Source organism: Chaetomium strumarium (assembly GCF_033439665.1).
Source record: "Chaetomium strumarium strain CBS 333.67 chromosome Unknown B0T15scaffold_1, whole genome shotgun sequence".
Taxonomy (NCBI): Eukaryota; Fungi; Ascomycota; class Sordariomycetes; order Sordariales; family Chaetomiaceae; genus Chaetomium; species Chaetomium strumarium.
The window spans coordinates 5086257-5101529 of NW_026944429.1; the positions used below are offsets into that span (position 1 = coordinate 5086257).

The 15273-nt window shown below is 56.3% G+C and overlaps 4 protein-coding genes across 4 annotated transcripts; 2 read left to right on the forward strand and 2 right to left on the reverse strand.

Annotated features, from left to right (window-relative positions):
* Nucleotides 1–34: 34 nt before the first annotated feature.
* Nucleotides 35–4666, forward strand: B0T15DRAFT_55491 (SNF2 family N-terminal domain-containing protein). Its single transcript, XM_062870368.1, has 4 exons — nucleotides 35–743; nucleotides 848–2009; nucleotides 2078–2563; nucleotides 2625–4666. Exons 1-4 carry the CDS (start codon nucleotides 232–234, stop codon nucleotides 4329–4331), a joined length of 3867 nt encoding a protein of 1288 aa, XP_062726691.1. The 5' UTR covers nucleotides 35–231; the 3' UTR covers nucleotides 4332–4666.
* A 916-nt stretch (nucleotides 4667–5582) lies between these two features.
* Nucleotides 5583–7240, reverse strand: B0T15DRAFT_385993 (uncharacterized protein; the record flags this gene model as incomplete). Its single annotated transcript, XM_062864306.1, has 3 exons — nucleotides 5583–6463; nucleotides 6520–6914; nucleotides 6978–7240. 3 exons carry the CDS (start codon nucleotides 7238–7240, stop codon nucleotides 5583–5585), a joined length of 1539 nt encoding a protein of 512 aa, XP_062726692.1.
* A 1799-nt stretch (nucleotides 7241–9039) lies between these two features.
* B0T15DRAFT_482086 (phosphofructokinase-domain-containing protein) lies at nucleotides 9040–11611 on the reverse strand (the record flags this gene model as incomplete). Its single annotated transcript, XM_062866075.1, has 4 exons — nucleotides 9040–9087; nucleotides 9180–10307; nucleotides 10366–10833; nucleotides 10898–11611. 4 exons carry the CDS (start codon nucleotides 11609–11611, stop codon nucleotides 9040–9042), a joined length of 2358 nt encoding a protein of 785 aa, XP_062726693.1.
* Nucleotides 11612–12428: 817 nt separating this feature from the next.
* Nucleotides 12429–15015, forward strand: B0T15DRAFT_55758 (subunit 17 of mediator complex-domain-containing protein). The gene is made up of 4 exons (XM_062870449.1): nucleotides 12429–12477; nucleotides 12544–12576; nucleotides 12662–12709; nucleotides 12764–15015. The coding sequence occupies exon 4, from the start codon at nucleotides 12863–12865 to the stop codon at nucleotides 14795–14797; it is 1935 nt and encodes a 644-aa protein (XP_062726694.1). The 5' UTR covers nucleotides 12429–12477; nucleotides 12544–12576; nucleotides 12662–12709; nucleotides 12764–12862; the 3' UTR covers nucleotides 14798–15015.
* The last annotated feature ends 258 nt before the right edge of the window (nucleotides 15016–15273 follow it).

The following is a 15273-nucleotide window of genomic DNA, read 5'->3' on the forward strand; positions in this document are numbered from 1 at the left end:
CTGGCGTTGTCCTGGTTATCCTAGTCCTACTAGTACTACTCTGGCGCTGAGTGTTCCCTTGCCAGGCGACAAAAAACTGGCCATGCGCATCTGAGCTGCAGTGTCCTCCCATACGAGAAATCGACGGTTCAACGGCGTGTTGTTGGGCGCTGCCTGCTGCAGCCTTCCGTTCACCCTTGTTAGAGTCGGTCCCGCATATTATCATACAGCCTCGTACGCAGCGGTACGCAGATGGCGTCTCGGGCCAACGATTCTTCAGCCCCGGCCGACCAATCCTCCTCAGACAACCCTTCCGCTCTGATCGAACAGCTTTCCGAGGAGCTAAGCTTTCAACAAGCCGTGCTGGTTTCTCTCCTCGAGTCTTCCGACTCTGCGTCAACCGAGGAGCAGGTCGCAGACGTCAAAGCTGAGATTGCGCATCTCAAGCGCAAGCTCGCCGAGGCTCGCAGCATAGGTTCGCATTCAGGCCACGGCGGGGCTGGAGATAGCTCGGCGTCGACTCCACCTACGAAAACACACTCGACGGGCTCGAGCTCAGGGGAAGAATTCAGGTCAAACCCAGGCATGTCGTCGCGGAAGCGTTCCATCGGGAGCTCACATCTCGATGTTGACGCATCAACCCGGGGGATCGCCAAATCAAGACGAACCACGCCGAGTCCAGCCCAAGGGGATTCCGGGTCCAGCTTCGACGAGTTTGGGGATGACGAGTATCAGGACATTGTGCCGGTTATTGACCTCACCGGGTGAGTCGATTGACCCGTGCCTGTCAGACACGGCGGTGTAGACCCAGCAGCCCAGGTCAACCCAGCTTCTAGGCAGTGCAGTGCAGCTAATGCCAGCCTGATAGGGACGACGATGCCGAGTTCCTCTCAAGTATCAGGCGACAGAGAGAAGCAGAGGAACGTTTGCGGCGGAGAAAAGCAGAAGCTGACAGAGATGCTGCCATAGCGAGACAACTCGCCAGACGCGACTCGCCGTCCCGCAGCGAATCCAGTTTTGCGCGATCGTGGCAACCGGGGCAAAATAATGCTTTCGACCGGATCCTTGGGAGACCCTCCCCCACGTCCGCTCCCTCGTGGAACGCAGCTCGTACGGACCACGTCAAACTGGAACCCCGCTCTTCCTTCGCAGGCCAGGCCAGCAGGGGGCATCCATCGGGCCATTCTACTGTCAAGTCTGAGCCGAGGGAAAACCGGTACCGGATGCCCGGGGCCTACGTGGACTCCGATGACGAAAGCAATGAGAGGTTTCCTCCGTCCTTGGGCACTGCATCTCAGCCGTCTCGACCCTCGCTGCCTCCAATATCATCGCTTACTCCTATTTCGTACGATGCAGCGCACTCAGCGCCCACTCTGCCGCCTCTTTCGCGAGCCGTAACCCTTCCAACACCGCGCGGATTTGGTACGAACGTTCCTGCCATTGAGTTGGCACGGCAATCGTCTATGGCACGGCAGGAGACGCCGGCCGCTTGGCCGTCAGTCGGTCCTATCGGCCACATGTTGCAGACAACTGGACAAAACGCCAGGCCTTACTTGAATGACTTCTCGTCGGCCTCGGCAGCCGACAGGCCTGGGTTCATGACCAATGGCAGCTACTATCCTCGACTAGGGCCATCGACAGAGCCTTCGAGTCTTGCCGCGACTATCAATCGTGTCAACGGCTATGACTTCAATGCCATGGTCGATGCGGACGGAAACCACCTCAGCTCACGCCTCATGGACTTCCTCGACGACTATGTCAACGATCCGCGTAAGACCGAAGAAGATATTCAGCAGCTTCTTTCGAATATCCGTCCAGACATGGAAATTCCGGAGGAGGAACGCGGCGAGACACCGGAGGCCATGAAATACTCCCTCTTTCCTCATCAACAGCTCGCACTGAAGTGGATGACAGATATGGAAATGGGAACGAATAAGGGCGGCATACTGGCGGATGACATGGGGCTCGGCAAGACCATTTCAACTCTTGCATTGATAGTTTCACGGCCTTCTCCTGATCGTAATGTCAAGGTACGTTGTGGTCTTTCCAGCAAGCAAGGACGAGTATCTTAAATATGGGTTTTTCTAACATCTTACAGACAAACTTGATCATAGGCCCGGTTGCACTCATAAAACAATGGGAGCAGGAGGTGAAGAAGAAGCTGAAGGGAACCCACAAGATGAGCGTTTATCTTCTCCACCAAAAGAGAACGGCTTACTCGGAGCTCAAGAAGTACGACGTCGTGCTCACGACGTATGGGTCGCTAGCTTCGGAGTGGAAGCGATACAACCAGCATGTCGACCAACGAAAGGAATCGGCCCAGTACCGGGAGGAAGCTGATATGGAACTTGCGAGAAAGTGTCCTCTGCTCCACCGTGGAAGCAGGTTCTACCGCATCATTCTCGACGAGGCGCAGTGCATCAAGAACAAGGAGACCCAGGGCTCTCAAGCGGCACACCACCTCATTGCTACCTACCGATGGTGCCTTACCGGCACCCCCATGATGAACAATGTGTCAGAGCTGTACCCGTTGATCCGCTTTCTCAAGATCAGACCATATTGCGATTTCAAGATGTTCCAGAAGGTACGAGGCCGATGCGGTCCAGATTTCACGATATCCCGAGTTAGCCCTAACCAGTGTGCAGGACTTCAGGAGCCTAGCTCCGAGGAGCAATGTGTCGGACTATTCCCGGGACAACGCCATGCGGAAACTTCACGCTGTCCTAAAGGCCATTATGTTGAGGCGTATGAAGAACTCGAAGATTGACGGCAAGCCCATATTGCAACTGCCCCCGAAGACGGAGAATGAGGAACACGTCACCTTCTCCGACGACGAGCAGCAGTTCTACCGAGATCTCGAGTCGAGATCTCAGGTGCTGTTTAACAAGTATCTTCGTGCAGGAACCGTTGGCAAGAACTACAGCAACATCCTTGTGCTGTTGTTGCGCCTCCGTCAGGCTTGCTGTCACCCTCATCTCATGGAATTTGAATCTGTCACCACAGCTACCTCAGATACCCAAATGGTGGATCTTGCGAAGGAGTTGGAAGCCACGGTGGTTGAACGTATTAAAGCTATCGAGGCGTTCGAGTGCCCTATCTGCTACGACGGCGTCGACGACCCCATCCTTATCATCCCGTGCGGCCATGATACGTGCCAAGAGTGTTTCACTTCGCTCACGGAGACCTCGGCGCAGAACAACATCAGGTCGGGTAATGAAAATGCTACTGCCAAATGTCCGGTGTGCCGTGGCCAGGTTCTGCCCACCAAAGTCATCAACCTCACCGCGTTCCGGAAAGTGCACATGCCCGAAGCTCTTCCGCCCGACGAAGCTGCTACCGAGGACGAGGAAGAGACGACGGATTCTGATGACGCCTCATCCGACGATGACACCGAGTCTGATACGGAGTCTCTCGGAAGCCTAGCAGACTTTGTTGTTCCGGATGACGAGATTGGCCGAGGAATCAAAGATGAGGATCCCGGCGATGACGATGATGATGACGATGATGATGATGATGATGATGATGATGATGATGCCATACTCAATGCTGGACTAGCCGCTGCTACTGCGGGGGTAAAGGTGGAAAAGAAGGAGGAAAAGAAGGCGAAAAAGGAGAAAAAGTTTATGAAGAAGGCTAAGAAGAGCCGCAAGAAGGAGGGAAAGGGGAAGGCCAAATCCGAGCCCGAAGAAGTCGACCCTCGCATGTTGAAAAAACTCCGCATCGAGGCCGGCAAGAACAAGGAAGCCCGCCGTCGGTACATGCACTACCTCCGAGACAACTGGGAAGACTCGGCCAAAGTGACCCAGGTCATCGAACTGCTCCGGCAGATTCAAGAAACGGACGAGAAGACGATCATCTTCTCGCAGTGGACCGCCCTCCTTGACCTGATCGAGTGCCAGATCAAGTATAAGCTCAACCTCCGCTACTGCCGCTACACGGGCAGCAGCATGTCGCGCAACCAGCGCGACGAGGCCGTCCAGGACTTCACCGAGAACCCGCGCACGAAAGTCATGCTCGTCTCGCTGCGTGCCGGCAACGCCGGCCTCAACCTCACGGCGGCATCGCGTATTATCATCTGCGACCCCTTCTGGAACCCGTACATCGAGATGCAGGCCGTCGACCGCGCGCACCGTATCGGCCAGCAGCGAGAGGTGCAGGTGCACCGCATCCTGGTCAAGGAAACCGTGGAAGACCGCATCCTCGCCCTGCAGGAGAAGAAGAGGACGCTGGTCGAGGCCGCTCTTGACGAGGGCCAGAGCAAGAATGTCGGCCGTTTGAGCGAGCGCGAGTTGGCTTATCTGTTTGGTGTCAACGTGCCTGGAGACGCGTCAGTAGTTCCAGTTCGCCGTTGATGGTGTCTCGAAGCTGTACGGCCCTGTTGTTTTTTCTTGCTTATTTTTGTAGCTCATGTGGATTGTGCTGAGTTTACAGTGGCTCAATAGAGTGTGCCTTTCCCCTGTCGATCTAGCTCTGGCTTTGGCCCCGGCCCGGCCATGTGTTTATTGGGGTTCAAGTGGCTGACGTTTCTTTCTTGTCCCACATACTGGGCCCTGGGTGCCGCGATCTGCTACCCATCTCCTTCCCCATTGCTACTCATCAGAGAGGAAGCCTCACGGTTACTTAAAGTGCTCGGTTACTTTGTCTTGGTGGGGAAAGGAACGGAGTGAGATAACGGAGTTGGTCGGATATACTACTTGTATACGTTGCTCGGTCGATTAGACGGACAGACACAACCGTCGTATGATGTGATGACATGGCTTTCTCAACGAGGGATTAGACAAGTTGCGGCTCCCTTATATCTCACGGCGTTGCTGCTGCTGGGGTGGACACGTCGTGACTGGTGTAAAAAATACAGTACAGTATGCTGCTCTGTATTCGTGTACAGCGTACATACTTAATGTCGTTCTCCTCGTCGGCTCTAAGCTGGAGGGGAAGAAGAGGGGGGAGAGCCCCTAACATCCGCCCTCGGTTCAACCTGTTCTTACATAATAACCCTATTGCCTGCTAACCTATCTGTCTTCAATGGCAGCGCATACCAGCGGCCAGGGTCCCTGTGCCACCATGAACAGCGGTCGGGTACTGATTCCCGGCGTTCTATCAACAACAAGGGCTAAAAGAAACAGTGTCACAGGTGTAAGACCAGAAAGATGTGTCCTAGCCAGCCGATCTGGATTCTTAATTCCTGCCCTGATGGATAAGAGCGCTTTGCCTTTTCCGTTCAACCTGTTACTATAAACTCATTTCAGTCGGATGTGATGCTTCTTCAGTCATGATGCCGGGCAAAATGTCATAAAGCTGGTATTTCCAAGATTGCTATATGTGTAGAAAAAAACAAAACGAAAAAACAGGGTTTGGTATCTAAAACGAGATGAGAACGGAGTGGAGGCGATGGATCCAATGAGTTATGAGAATGATCTTCCAGAAACAGCTGAGGCTTTGAAAAAGTAATGCTTACTCCCCAGTCCGAGTAGTCTGGCGTATTTTCCCCGACATTAATCCGTGACATTCCTGCATTGATTGAACTGCGGCCTCCCGCCTGGGTACGGCCCTCCCCTCTTCCCACTTTACTAATAGCGTCTTCCCTAGACTGTAGATTCCCGACCTCATTGCCGCGGCTGTGGCGGATCGGCCGGGAGCTCGTGAACATAGGGCTGGATAGGCAGCTCGTACATGGGCTTTGGCGTATCCATCTCGGTGGGCGCGTTTCCGCCGTCGAGCTGGTGTATCTGCTGCACCTCAGGGTGAGGCGTTGTGTGTGGGGGAGAGGTGTTGCCATCCCAGTCGTACTGCCCAGCAGAGGCACGCGCAACGGCCGGGGATCCGTATGATTGTGACGGCGTGTCGGGCCCGAGGGTCGTCGACCCTTCCTCTGGGTAAGACGGCTGCTGCTCGAAGCCCTGTTGCTTCTTCCTCCGCGCAAGAACGACAACGGCGATGATGGCGCCCAGGGCGATGGCACCTAGCGAGACGCCGACACCGATGCCGGCCTTGGCACCGGTAGCAAGACCGCCGCCGGCCGAGTCGGAGTTTGGCAAACTCGTCACGGTCGGCGTCGGGGACGGTGTCGCCGGAGTGGTCGGTTCTGGGAGCGTGGCCCAGGCCTTCCAGACCTTGTCCTGGTACTTGATCTCGCTGAGCTGGCCCTTCACAATGTAGTAGATGTTCACCCGGCTGGTGTTGAAGTCATAGGCAACGGCGAGCTCGCCGTTCGGCTCGTCGGCCTTGGGCCAGAAGGCGCTGGATTGGTTGGCTCGCGGGCCCCAGGTGCCGTTCTGGTTGGCCACCGAGTAGAGAAACCCATCGTTGCCAATGTACCACACGTAGCGGCTGTCGCTGTCAACGCTGGTGCCAATGCCCTTCGTCATGCCGTCCCACGCGGGCAAGCTGAAGTTGGCGGCTGCCGTCTCGTTGATCGCGATGTCGGTCCGGTTCGTGTCGTCGGTGGCGAGACTCAGATTGCCCTGTAGCGGGTGCGGCAGGGTTGCTGCGGAGGTGTTAGTGCAAAATGCTTGCCAGATACAGGCCACGGCATAGTCATACTCCTGTACCATGTATCATCCCTGTTCAGCCTCGTGGCGGCAATGTTTTGTGCATCACGCGGCGAGACAACGGTGATGTTGTTGGTGCCACTGAAGGCGGCGGCTACTGCTGGCAGGGAGTTGATATCCTGGGAGATGGCGCCGTGATACTTCCAGGCGTTGTCGTTTGGGGTGTAGCCAAGCTCATTGATCGCCCCGTCGTCGTCGTGGAAGTAGAGACGGTAGCCGGCCTCGTCTCCCAGGAGAACAAGAGCCAGGCCGGAGTTGGTGTGGATGGAAGGCACGCCGTCGCTAATAACCCATTCGCCCGTCTGCTGAAACAGACCGGTGAGCATGTCGCAGTAGTAGAAGGCATTGACAATATTGTTGTTGTGGTCAATGTAGAACAAAGACGCCCTGGGTGGGCATGTCAGCCATGGGGGCTAGCTGCTGCCCGGAGCAAGGCGCCATCTCACATACGTTGTGTTCAACTGATTCCACCATCCTGCCCCGGCCAGCGGCGTGCCGTTCTTGGGGCTGTGGGAGAGCGAGAAGAACCTGGTGTCCGAGTACGAGTACTGGGCCTGGTCATTGCTGTTGCAGGCACTGTAGCGGATCTGGCTGGTCGTCTTGTTCTGCAGAATGATCTGAGGCCCGACCTCCGTCAACCATGCCGTGATGGCCGCGCACGCCGGGGAGACGACGGCCCCTAGGAGGAGCAGTCCCGGTAGGAGGCGCGCCATTCGCTTTGGCATTGGCACTCGACTCAAAGGAACCCGCAGTCGCAGTCGCGCACGGCTGCCGAGTCGAGGCTTAAACCTCTTGACCGCCAACGCCGTCGCGATCGCAGCGTCCCGTGGGGAAGGGAACGGATGAAACCAACAACCAACAACAAACCCGCAGCTCTGCGGGGAAGAGGTAGAAAAAAAAAGGCCAGGCGGCGGGAAGGCGGCGCGGGAAGGAGCCCGCGAGATCGGGCAAAGCGAGCTCCCCAGACCCATTCCTTCGGCGATGTCACCATGCTGCATGGCGCCGATGGCGCTGAATGCCGGCGCTGACCGCCGACCGCAAATCCCCTTGCCTAGCCCTGAACGGGTGTCATGTTTCAGCGCGCCTTCTCATTTCGGCTGGTGACAACGGTCTTCTGTCGGACAGTCTGCTCCAACTTTGCCCAGTCTTTGATTTGATTATTGGGCTGCATTGCGCATTTCTCAAGTCGTGAAACATCCAGGGCATGTTCAGCCATGTCCTCCAGCTACCTTACGGAGCCATAAACAGTATTACGGTAAGGAAGGTATCTTACCTAATACTAAGGAACCCAATCAATTCACAATCCCCCGATCACGGCACGTTCTGCGGCACATACACTATAGTACTAGTAGTTCCTCATTTATTTTTCCACTTCCCACAACAAGCTAAAAAGTCTGAACTGTAACATGTGTTTCTGAGAGCCGCAGAATTCTCCGGAGTAGCATGCTGATGCAGCCTTACGCTAGTTCATAGCGCTTCCATAGCTCTGCCTGCTTAACCCCAAGACCGTTACCCAGTGCCCCACTGTGGGCTTGATACCAACCTACCTACAGTTCAACCCTGAATGATTGTTAGCGTCTGACTTGAGCGACCAGGGGTCAACCATAGCATTTTAGCCCCTGTCGCTTGTTCCGCGCTAACAATCATTCAAGGGTTGAACTGTACATGCGTAGCGCGAGCGGACGGAGAGTTTTCTAAACAGAGATTCGGTGCCTACCTGGGGCTATCCATTGGACGATACACGAGTTTCCTAAGCTCGGGTACGGAGTATGTAAAAGGTAAACAAGAAAAGGCCGGACTTTTGGAACCTTGCATTCACCGCTAATAACACCCTCGGCCCAAACTCGCTATATTGTCATCTGATGACTTCGAGTTTCCGATTTTGGCCCACGTCAGCTTACTGCATGGATATGTCACGGATAATAGGTAACAAACCATAGGTTCAACATTCGAGAACCCATGGCTCTGCGTTAGCATACGAAGACGTTGGCGAACCACAACAAAAAAGGGCGGCAGTGAGCATCAGTCCAACGGCAACAAGCTTCCTCGGCCCTGCCAAGCATTGTGTGGCATGGTGCTTACTGAGCACATGCATTCGAGCTGCCCCACCCGGCCCATGAAGCAGGGAGCCTGCGCATGGCTTGTGACGGAGTAAACTCCGTATAAGAAAAGGCATGGGAGACAGAGCCTTGCTCCTGTTCATAGTACCAAAGAACCTCTACTCAGCTGCAAGCACATGCCGTGTAAACACTACATCTGAGCGGTGCCGTGAATGACAGCAAGTCTCGCTCGAGGACCCCCCGAAGCACAACAGATGTGGAAACCAATGACATGGAAAAGGCGCGATTCAAACATATCGGCATTCCCGAGGCTCCTTCCAAACTCTACACCATGCGTAAGACACGTATCCCATCTAGCAATTACACTGAAACGCAACAAGACTGGAATGTAGCACAATTCTGAGCGAGGTCAATTCGCCCCTCTCGAAGAGACACCCTTACTGTGCAGAACTTCAAGGGCCCTCAAGCCCCCTCTTGACGTCCTTCGCCTTGACACCGGTCTAAACATGGATCCTGGTGGTCAGTAACGCATCCCTTACATCCAAGGGGGAACAATGGGGTTAGCAGAGGAGGCATGCGGAAAGCAACATACCAAGTCGGGCTCCGGAACGCTGTGCTGCGGCCTCCCGCCCAGGATATCGACGATCTCCTTCATTTCCAACCAGAACGCCGCCTTGGGCCTCCTGTTCGGCCAATCCGTCTCCTCCTCCTCGAGCTTAGCGATCGGCGTAAACACCACGCTGGCGCCCTTGATTCCGATGACCGTAGCACTCATAGGATCATTCTTCACCCTGTTGTGCACATTTCGGCCGAATTGCTCCAGGTGCTGGATACAGCGGATGGCAAGCCGGACGGCGCGGCACCGGTCCATGGGCGAGGGCACGCCGCCTTGCTGCATGTGACCCGGAATGCCCTCGCGGCTCTCGAACCGGCCATGGGCCTCGTCGCGCAGGATATCGGCGATGAGGCGCGCGTTGTAGACCTTGGAGGACTTTTCGTTGATTAGGATGAGGCGGCCGGCACGGGACTGGCCCTTGTCGTGCGTGAAGACTTCCTTGAGATGGCGCACGTCGGCCGCGAGCATCTCCAGGCTGACGCCCTCTTCTGGTGTGTACACGGCAACAGCGCCGACTCCGAGACCGCCGAGGGTGGCGACGTAGCCGGAGCGGCCGCCCTGGGTCTCAATGACAAAGACGCGCCGCCGGGTGGCCGAGGCGGACTGCTTGATTTTGTCGCAATACTCGACCAGCTCGTTGAGGCACGTGTCGGAGCCGAGCGAGTACTCGGTTCCGGGCACGTTGTTGGAGATAGTAGCAGGCAAAACTGTCATGGGAATGCAGAGGGAGGGGTACTGGTCCCTTGCTTTCCGCAGCTGCGAGACCGCGTGGAAGGCCTCGAACCCGCCAATGACGAACAGAGCGTCAAAATTGTATTGCTCGATCAGGTTTGCGATGGCCTCCATGCCGGACTCGCTGGGAAGCTCGCGGTTAGTTCCTATCTCTGAACCGCCTTTGCTAGCCCAGCCGTCGACATCGAGCCAGTTGAAGTCCCGAACCGCGCCCAGGGGCTTGTCCCCGTGATGACGAGCGAGCCCGGCGAAGCCATTGTAGATGGCCACCGGTTCGTGTCCCCGGGATAAGCAGTAGGCCACGCCCGCCCGGACGGCTGCATTCATGCCGCCTGCGGGGGCACCGACGTTGATGAAGCCGATTCTCATGCGCTTGAAAAAGTCTGTTAACACCCAAAGCGGCTGGCCTGGTTCAGGTGCGGGTGCCTACCTCCTTTTCCGGCAACATGACATCCTTGTTCACCTGCACTGCCGTCGTCATCATGAAGGACTTGTACTGCTCCGAAAATTCCGTATCACGTAGAGACATAGCCAGGTCAAAGTCTTGGCACTCTATCGCCTTGGCCACCTTCTTCGTGTCCTGCACGGCCTCCATGAGCGGTTTCCTGACGATCTTGTTCTCGTTGATGGCGATAACCGCTGTGGGCGTATCAGGTGTGGCTTCGAGCACAGCCTTGACAGCTTCGACTCCCTGCAGCGTCGCAAGCATCCGGTCGTACGCGACGGCCGTCCCTCCACGCTGGACGTGACCCAGCGTTGTGATCCGTGTGTCGAGACCCAGGCCATTCTTGTCGGCGAGAAGGTCCTTCACCATGTTAGGAGTGATTTTGTTTCCCTGCCTGTCGAGAGCACCCTCGGCGATGATGACGATTGTCTTGCGCTTCCCCAGCTTCCGATGCTATCCATCAAGGGTCAGCTTCTGCTAGAATAGCCACGAGGGGCCTAGGAGTGACATCACTAACATGTTCGACAATACCGCACATTTCTTCCCTCCAGTTGTGCTCACTAGGCTTCTCCGGAATGAATATGAAATCCGCGCCTGTCGCAACGCCAGCCATCAGTGCCAACCAGCCGCAGTGTCTACCCATGACCTCAATGACGAAGGCGCGAGAATGAGACGATGCAGTGGCCTCAATGAGATCGACAGCGTGGCAGATTCTGGCGAGCGCCGAGTAGCAGCCGATCGTGGCGTCCGTACCGGAAAGATCATTGTCGATAGACCCGACGAGACCGACAATGTTGAGGTGCCTGTATGGCTCGAGTTGGTCTGCTGTGAATTCGCCGTTGTTCTCAAGCTCCTGGAGCAGAGAGGGCCATTCGGCGCGGAACCTGTCGGCTCCGGTGAGTGATCCGTCTCCTCCGCAGATGATGAGCGCGTCAATGCCTTCAGCAATCAGGTTCCGTGCTGCAGCTAAGCGGCCGGGGCGCTCGTAGAAAGCCATGCAGCGGGCAGTGCCGATCAGTGTGCCGCCCTCGGACAGCCAGCCGCGCACGTCGTGCCATTCCATCTTGCGTATGAGATTACCGCCGCGGACAAGACCTTCATAGCCTTCGTAGATGCAGTAAGGGTCGCAACCCAGGTGGATGGCCATGCGGACGCAGGCCCGCACCACGCCGTTCATGCCGGGCGAGTCCCCGCCCGAGGTCATGATGGCGATCTTCTTCTTCGGCGCCATTTTGGGCTGCTCGGACCGTGTTTGTGACGTGGTGGACGGCAGACCGGCGAGAGCTCGGCGATTGCGAAGTAATACGCTGACCGGAATCGAGAGGAGTACTAGAGCAACGAGAGCCCGGAAGGGAGGAGCGAGGGCGGAGAAGGGCCGAAGTGGAAAGTTTATGCTATTGCTAGGTCCTGGCATGCCAGGCGGGTTCGCCTGGGATATATAAATCTGGGACGTCAGCGGGAAGAGAGTCCGATGGAGACTGCAGTGCCTTGCTGCCCACCCCTCTTTGAAGCAGTCGCGGGCTGGAGGTTAGGTAAGGTGCTATATGAAACTCGGGGTACGTAACCCAGAATCACACGAGGTGAGTGAAAAGCAACACCACCATCGGGCCTTTTCTGGGCAGAAGCTCTTATCTTATCGGGAACGAGGGGCAGTCCGACACCGCAAGGAGAGACCGAGACACGCATTAGTTCCTTCCATTCAAAGCATTGTCTGCCAGATATTCACATTCTATGATAAATAGGCCACTTGGCCGAGTATGCTTTTAATCGTGGCTTGTTTAAGTCCATCAATTAGTCCGGCCTTGCGTCTTTTGTTGGCGTTGCACAGGAATTGTGACCTTCTGAGAGCCTTGCTCTTGGTGGGGTTACGCTCAGGTGTCGCTGGATCCTGAGGGGTTTAAACAGCCCCAAGTCCAGCACAAGCGCGACGTCATGACATAGGTGCCTTACGTAACCGCGCAATTAGTGGGGTAGTTTGGAGCAATGATGAATGATCAGCAGCTTTGGGGAGCTCCAGTTCAATACCAACTTCCATCCTGATTTCACATGGCACCCGATTCAATATGCTCAATATGCACTCACTCTCTGGCCCACTGAGTATGTGACATCCAGGTTGCTTGAGCGGGCTTTCAATAGAATCGCTTTATGTTAATCCCTACCTAGGGTTAGTATACTGTTTAGGCAGTGGCCATCTAGGTATGTATTCAATGTTTTGTTCCTGTCCAGTGGTTGTCGGCTTATTATGGACTGACATGCACCGGTTCGATTTCTACGTAAACAGTGCTTGCGATTTACGTAGTACTATACATACACCGTAACCTGACGCAGAGTGAGTGGGGCAGACTCGGGTCGATTTAGTAACCGCTAACCGTTCCTGCGGAAGCTTTATTAAGGTAGCAAAGGTTAGACAAGGGTGTCGACGTGGGATTTGCGCCCGCGCTTCGGCGACATCATTCGACGGCCTGTCGTCCGTAATCACATCATGAACGACCGGCCCTTTTCCCTACGGCCGCGTCCTGCGCCGAGCCGGGGACCGCGGTCGATTGAGGAGTTCATCCGGCGCATCAGTACCGAGCCTGGCGGATTTCGCGCTCTCAACTCGGCCGAACTGCAGGCCCAGGTCGGCGCCCGCCAAAACGGCGCCGACGGTGATCGCGATGTCGACATGACCGATACCCCGTCCGAGGCCGGCAGCGATGTTGTGGAAGCGAAGGATGTCGCAGCCGCCCGGGACGAGCTGCTTCGTGCCATCAACCAAACCCACCAGACATCCATGTTCGCCCTCGATTTCGTGTCCCTCCTCCTGTCCAAAGAGAACCCGGCGCAGGCCGTCGCCACCTTCAGCCCCGGCCTGCGAGACATGGTCGGCATCGGGACCCTCGGCGCCTCAATGCTCGAAGCTCCCACGACTCTTGCTCACGGCAGAGTGCCCGACAACAAGCTGGTGGCAATTGGCAAGCGTCTGATGGACCTGAACAAGGCCGCCGACGCGGCTTTGGCCGCGTCCAAAAGACTGCAGCAGGAGATTGGCTTCGAGACCAAATACTGGTCCGAAGTGCTGGCCGTGAGCGAGGCCGGTTGGCAGACGTTCCGCATGCCCTATGAGCCGCAGACTATGGGCGTCAAGTTCGGCTTTTCAAATGCCGCCCCCGAGTTCAAGGCTCAGAGCATTGCGCCTATGAGGAGGGCAGCAGATGGTTCCATCCGGCTCGAGCATGGGAAGATGGGCGGCGGAACCAAGCGTCTCCAAGTCAGCATCCTTGAGAACGGGGTTACCGTTGGCAGGTCGTCGTTGCCCCGGCCGCTGGCCCCAAATGCACCGCTCCAGGACCGTGTTAAGGAGTCGCGAGATAACATCTTTGCTCGCGAGCTGTGGCTTGAGATCAACAGGGAGGCTCGCATGCTGGGCACCCGCGGTGTCTCCTTGGAGGGCTCGGCTGTGACCTACCCCCTGAACGACACACAAACCGTATCCCTCCAGCTCGTGACTCTTGGTGAGGAGGAAGCGACATCATCCGGGGAGCATGCAGGCGCGCAAGACGCCTTAGCGAATTGGCTGTGTACAACCTTCAGCCTCCTGCTTAGCAATGCACACAGAGCCAACGAGCAGAAGCGGTCTGAGTCGAGCGCCAACAAGAGATCTACCCCTCCGGCCTCCATCCTCGCACCGTTGATGACCTACTATGAGTACGACAGAACCATCCAGAAGTGTGCGCGACACCTGGCCGTATTCAACACCGTCCTTCATGGTGCCGGGGTCGGCACTCCCACCGTTACCATGAGAGAGACGCCCTTCACACCCATGCCCGGCGTCCCGGCGTCGACATCCCTCGCCGAGGTCTTTCTCAAGCCGCCAACGGTCCAGTTCGACCTGACCATCACGCCAATCGCCCGTGTACAGATCCTTCTCAAGCCCACTCTACAGTCCCTCTCGGGCGCAACCTTCTCCGTTTCCTTCGTCCCATCGGGCCAGCCGACCGCCCCGAACCCACTCGTCGCGCTAACCCCGCTGGCCCCCGAGGAGAACACCTGCCTCGAGGCGCTCTTCACGTACCTCCACGCCACCGTGCCCTGCGCCATGGCAGCGTCGTATTACCGGTTCGTTCGGCAGCAGACGGAGAAGTCCCCTGCCCCTCCGACGCCCGACGGCGCTGATCCAAGCCCGCCGCTGCCAAAGTGGACGATACACTGGAACAACAACGGCATCATCGATTATGACACGGGCGAGTATGGCGTGTATTTCGACTTCGGCCCCAACCAGGGCACCGGCACTCTGGAACTGAAGGTCACGGGTGTCTTCATGGAGGAGGGGAAGAAGGTGCGCAGGGAGTGGGTGTGGCCTGGGGCCGAAGGCGCCATTGGCTCGGTTGTCAAGCATGTCCTTTCCAATGGCCCTCCGGATTGGGACGAGGTATAACTCCCGAGGGTTGGCGTCTTTGGTGCAATCGCAAGCCTGTTTTATAAAGGGGGCATCGTGGTAATATCTAGGAAATAAGGTTGCGTATAATTGCACTGGGTGCAACTAGCATACGTAGCTAGGGACCCAAAAAGCTAAATACGATTGCTCGTTGCACTGCGGAGGCGGAACGGGAACTAAGAGCATGGGAAAGAACCTACGGTAGACAGTTCTCTATTTAAGCAGCGGCTAAGGGGAGTCAATCTGACGCCGTCACAGCAGGCGGTCATGAAGCAATGAAAGCCCTCAGCCTCACAGACAGCACTCGAGCTCTAATCAGAAATAGATCACGATTTGAGAACCTGGCTCAGCTAAGCTACACCCTGTTGACCTCGGATATGTTGCTTCGCAGTACAGAAGTCTAAGTACCTAAGTACTAAGTACCTAGGACATAACATGACAGCAAAACCAAAACCAGAAGAGAACGAGAAGGCGAA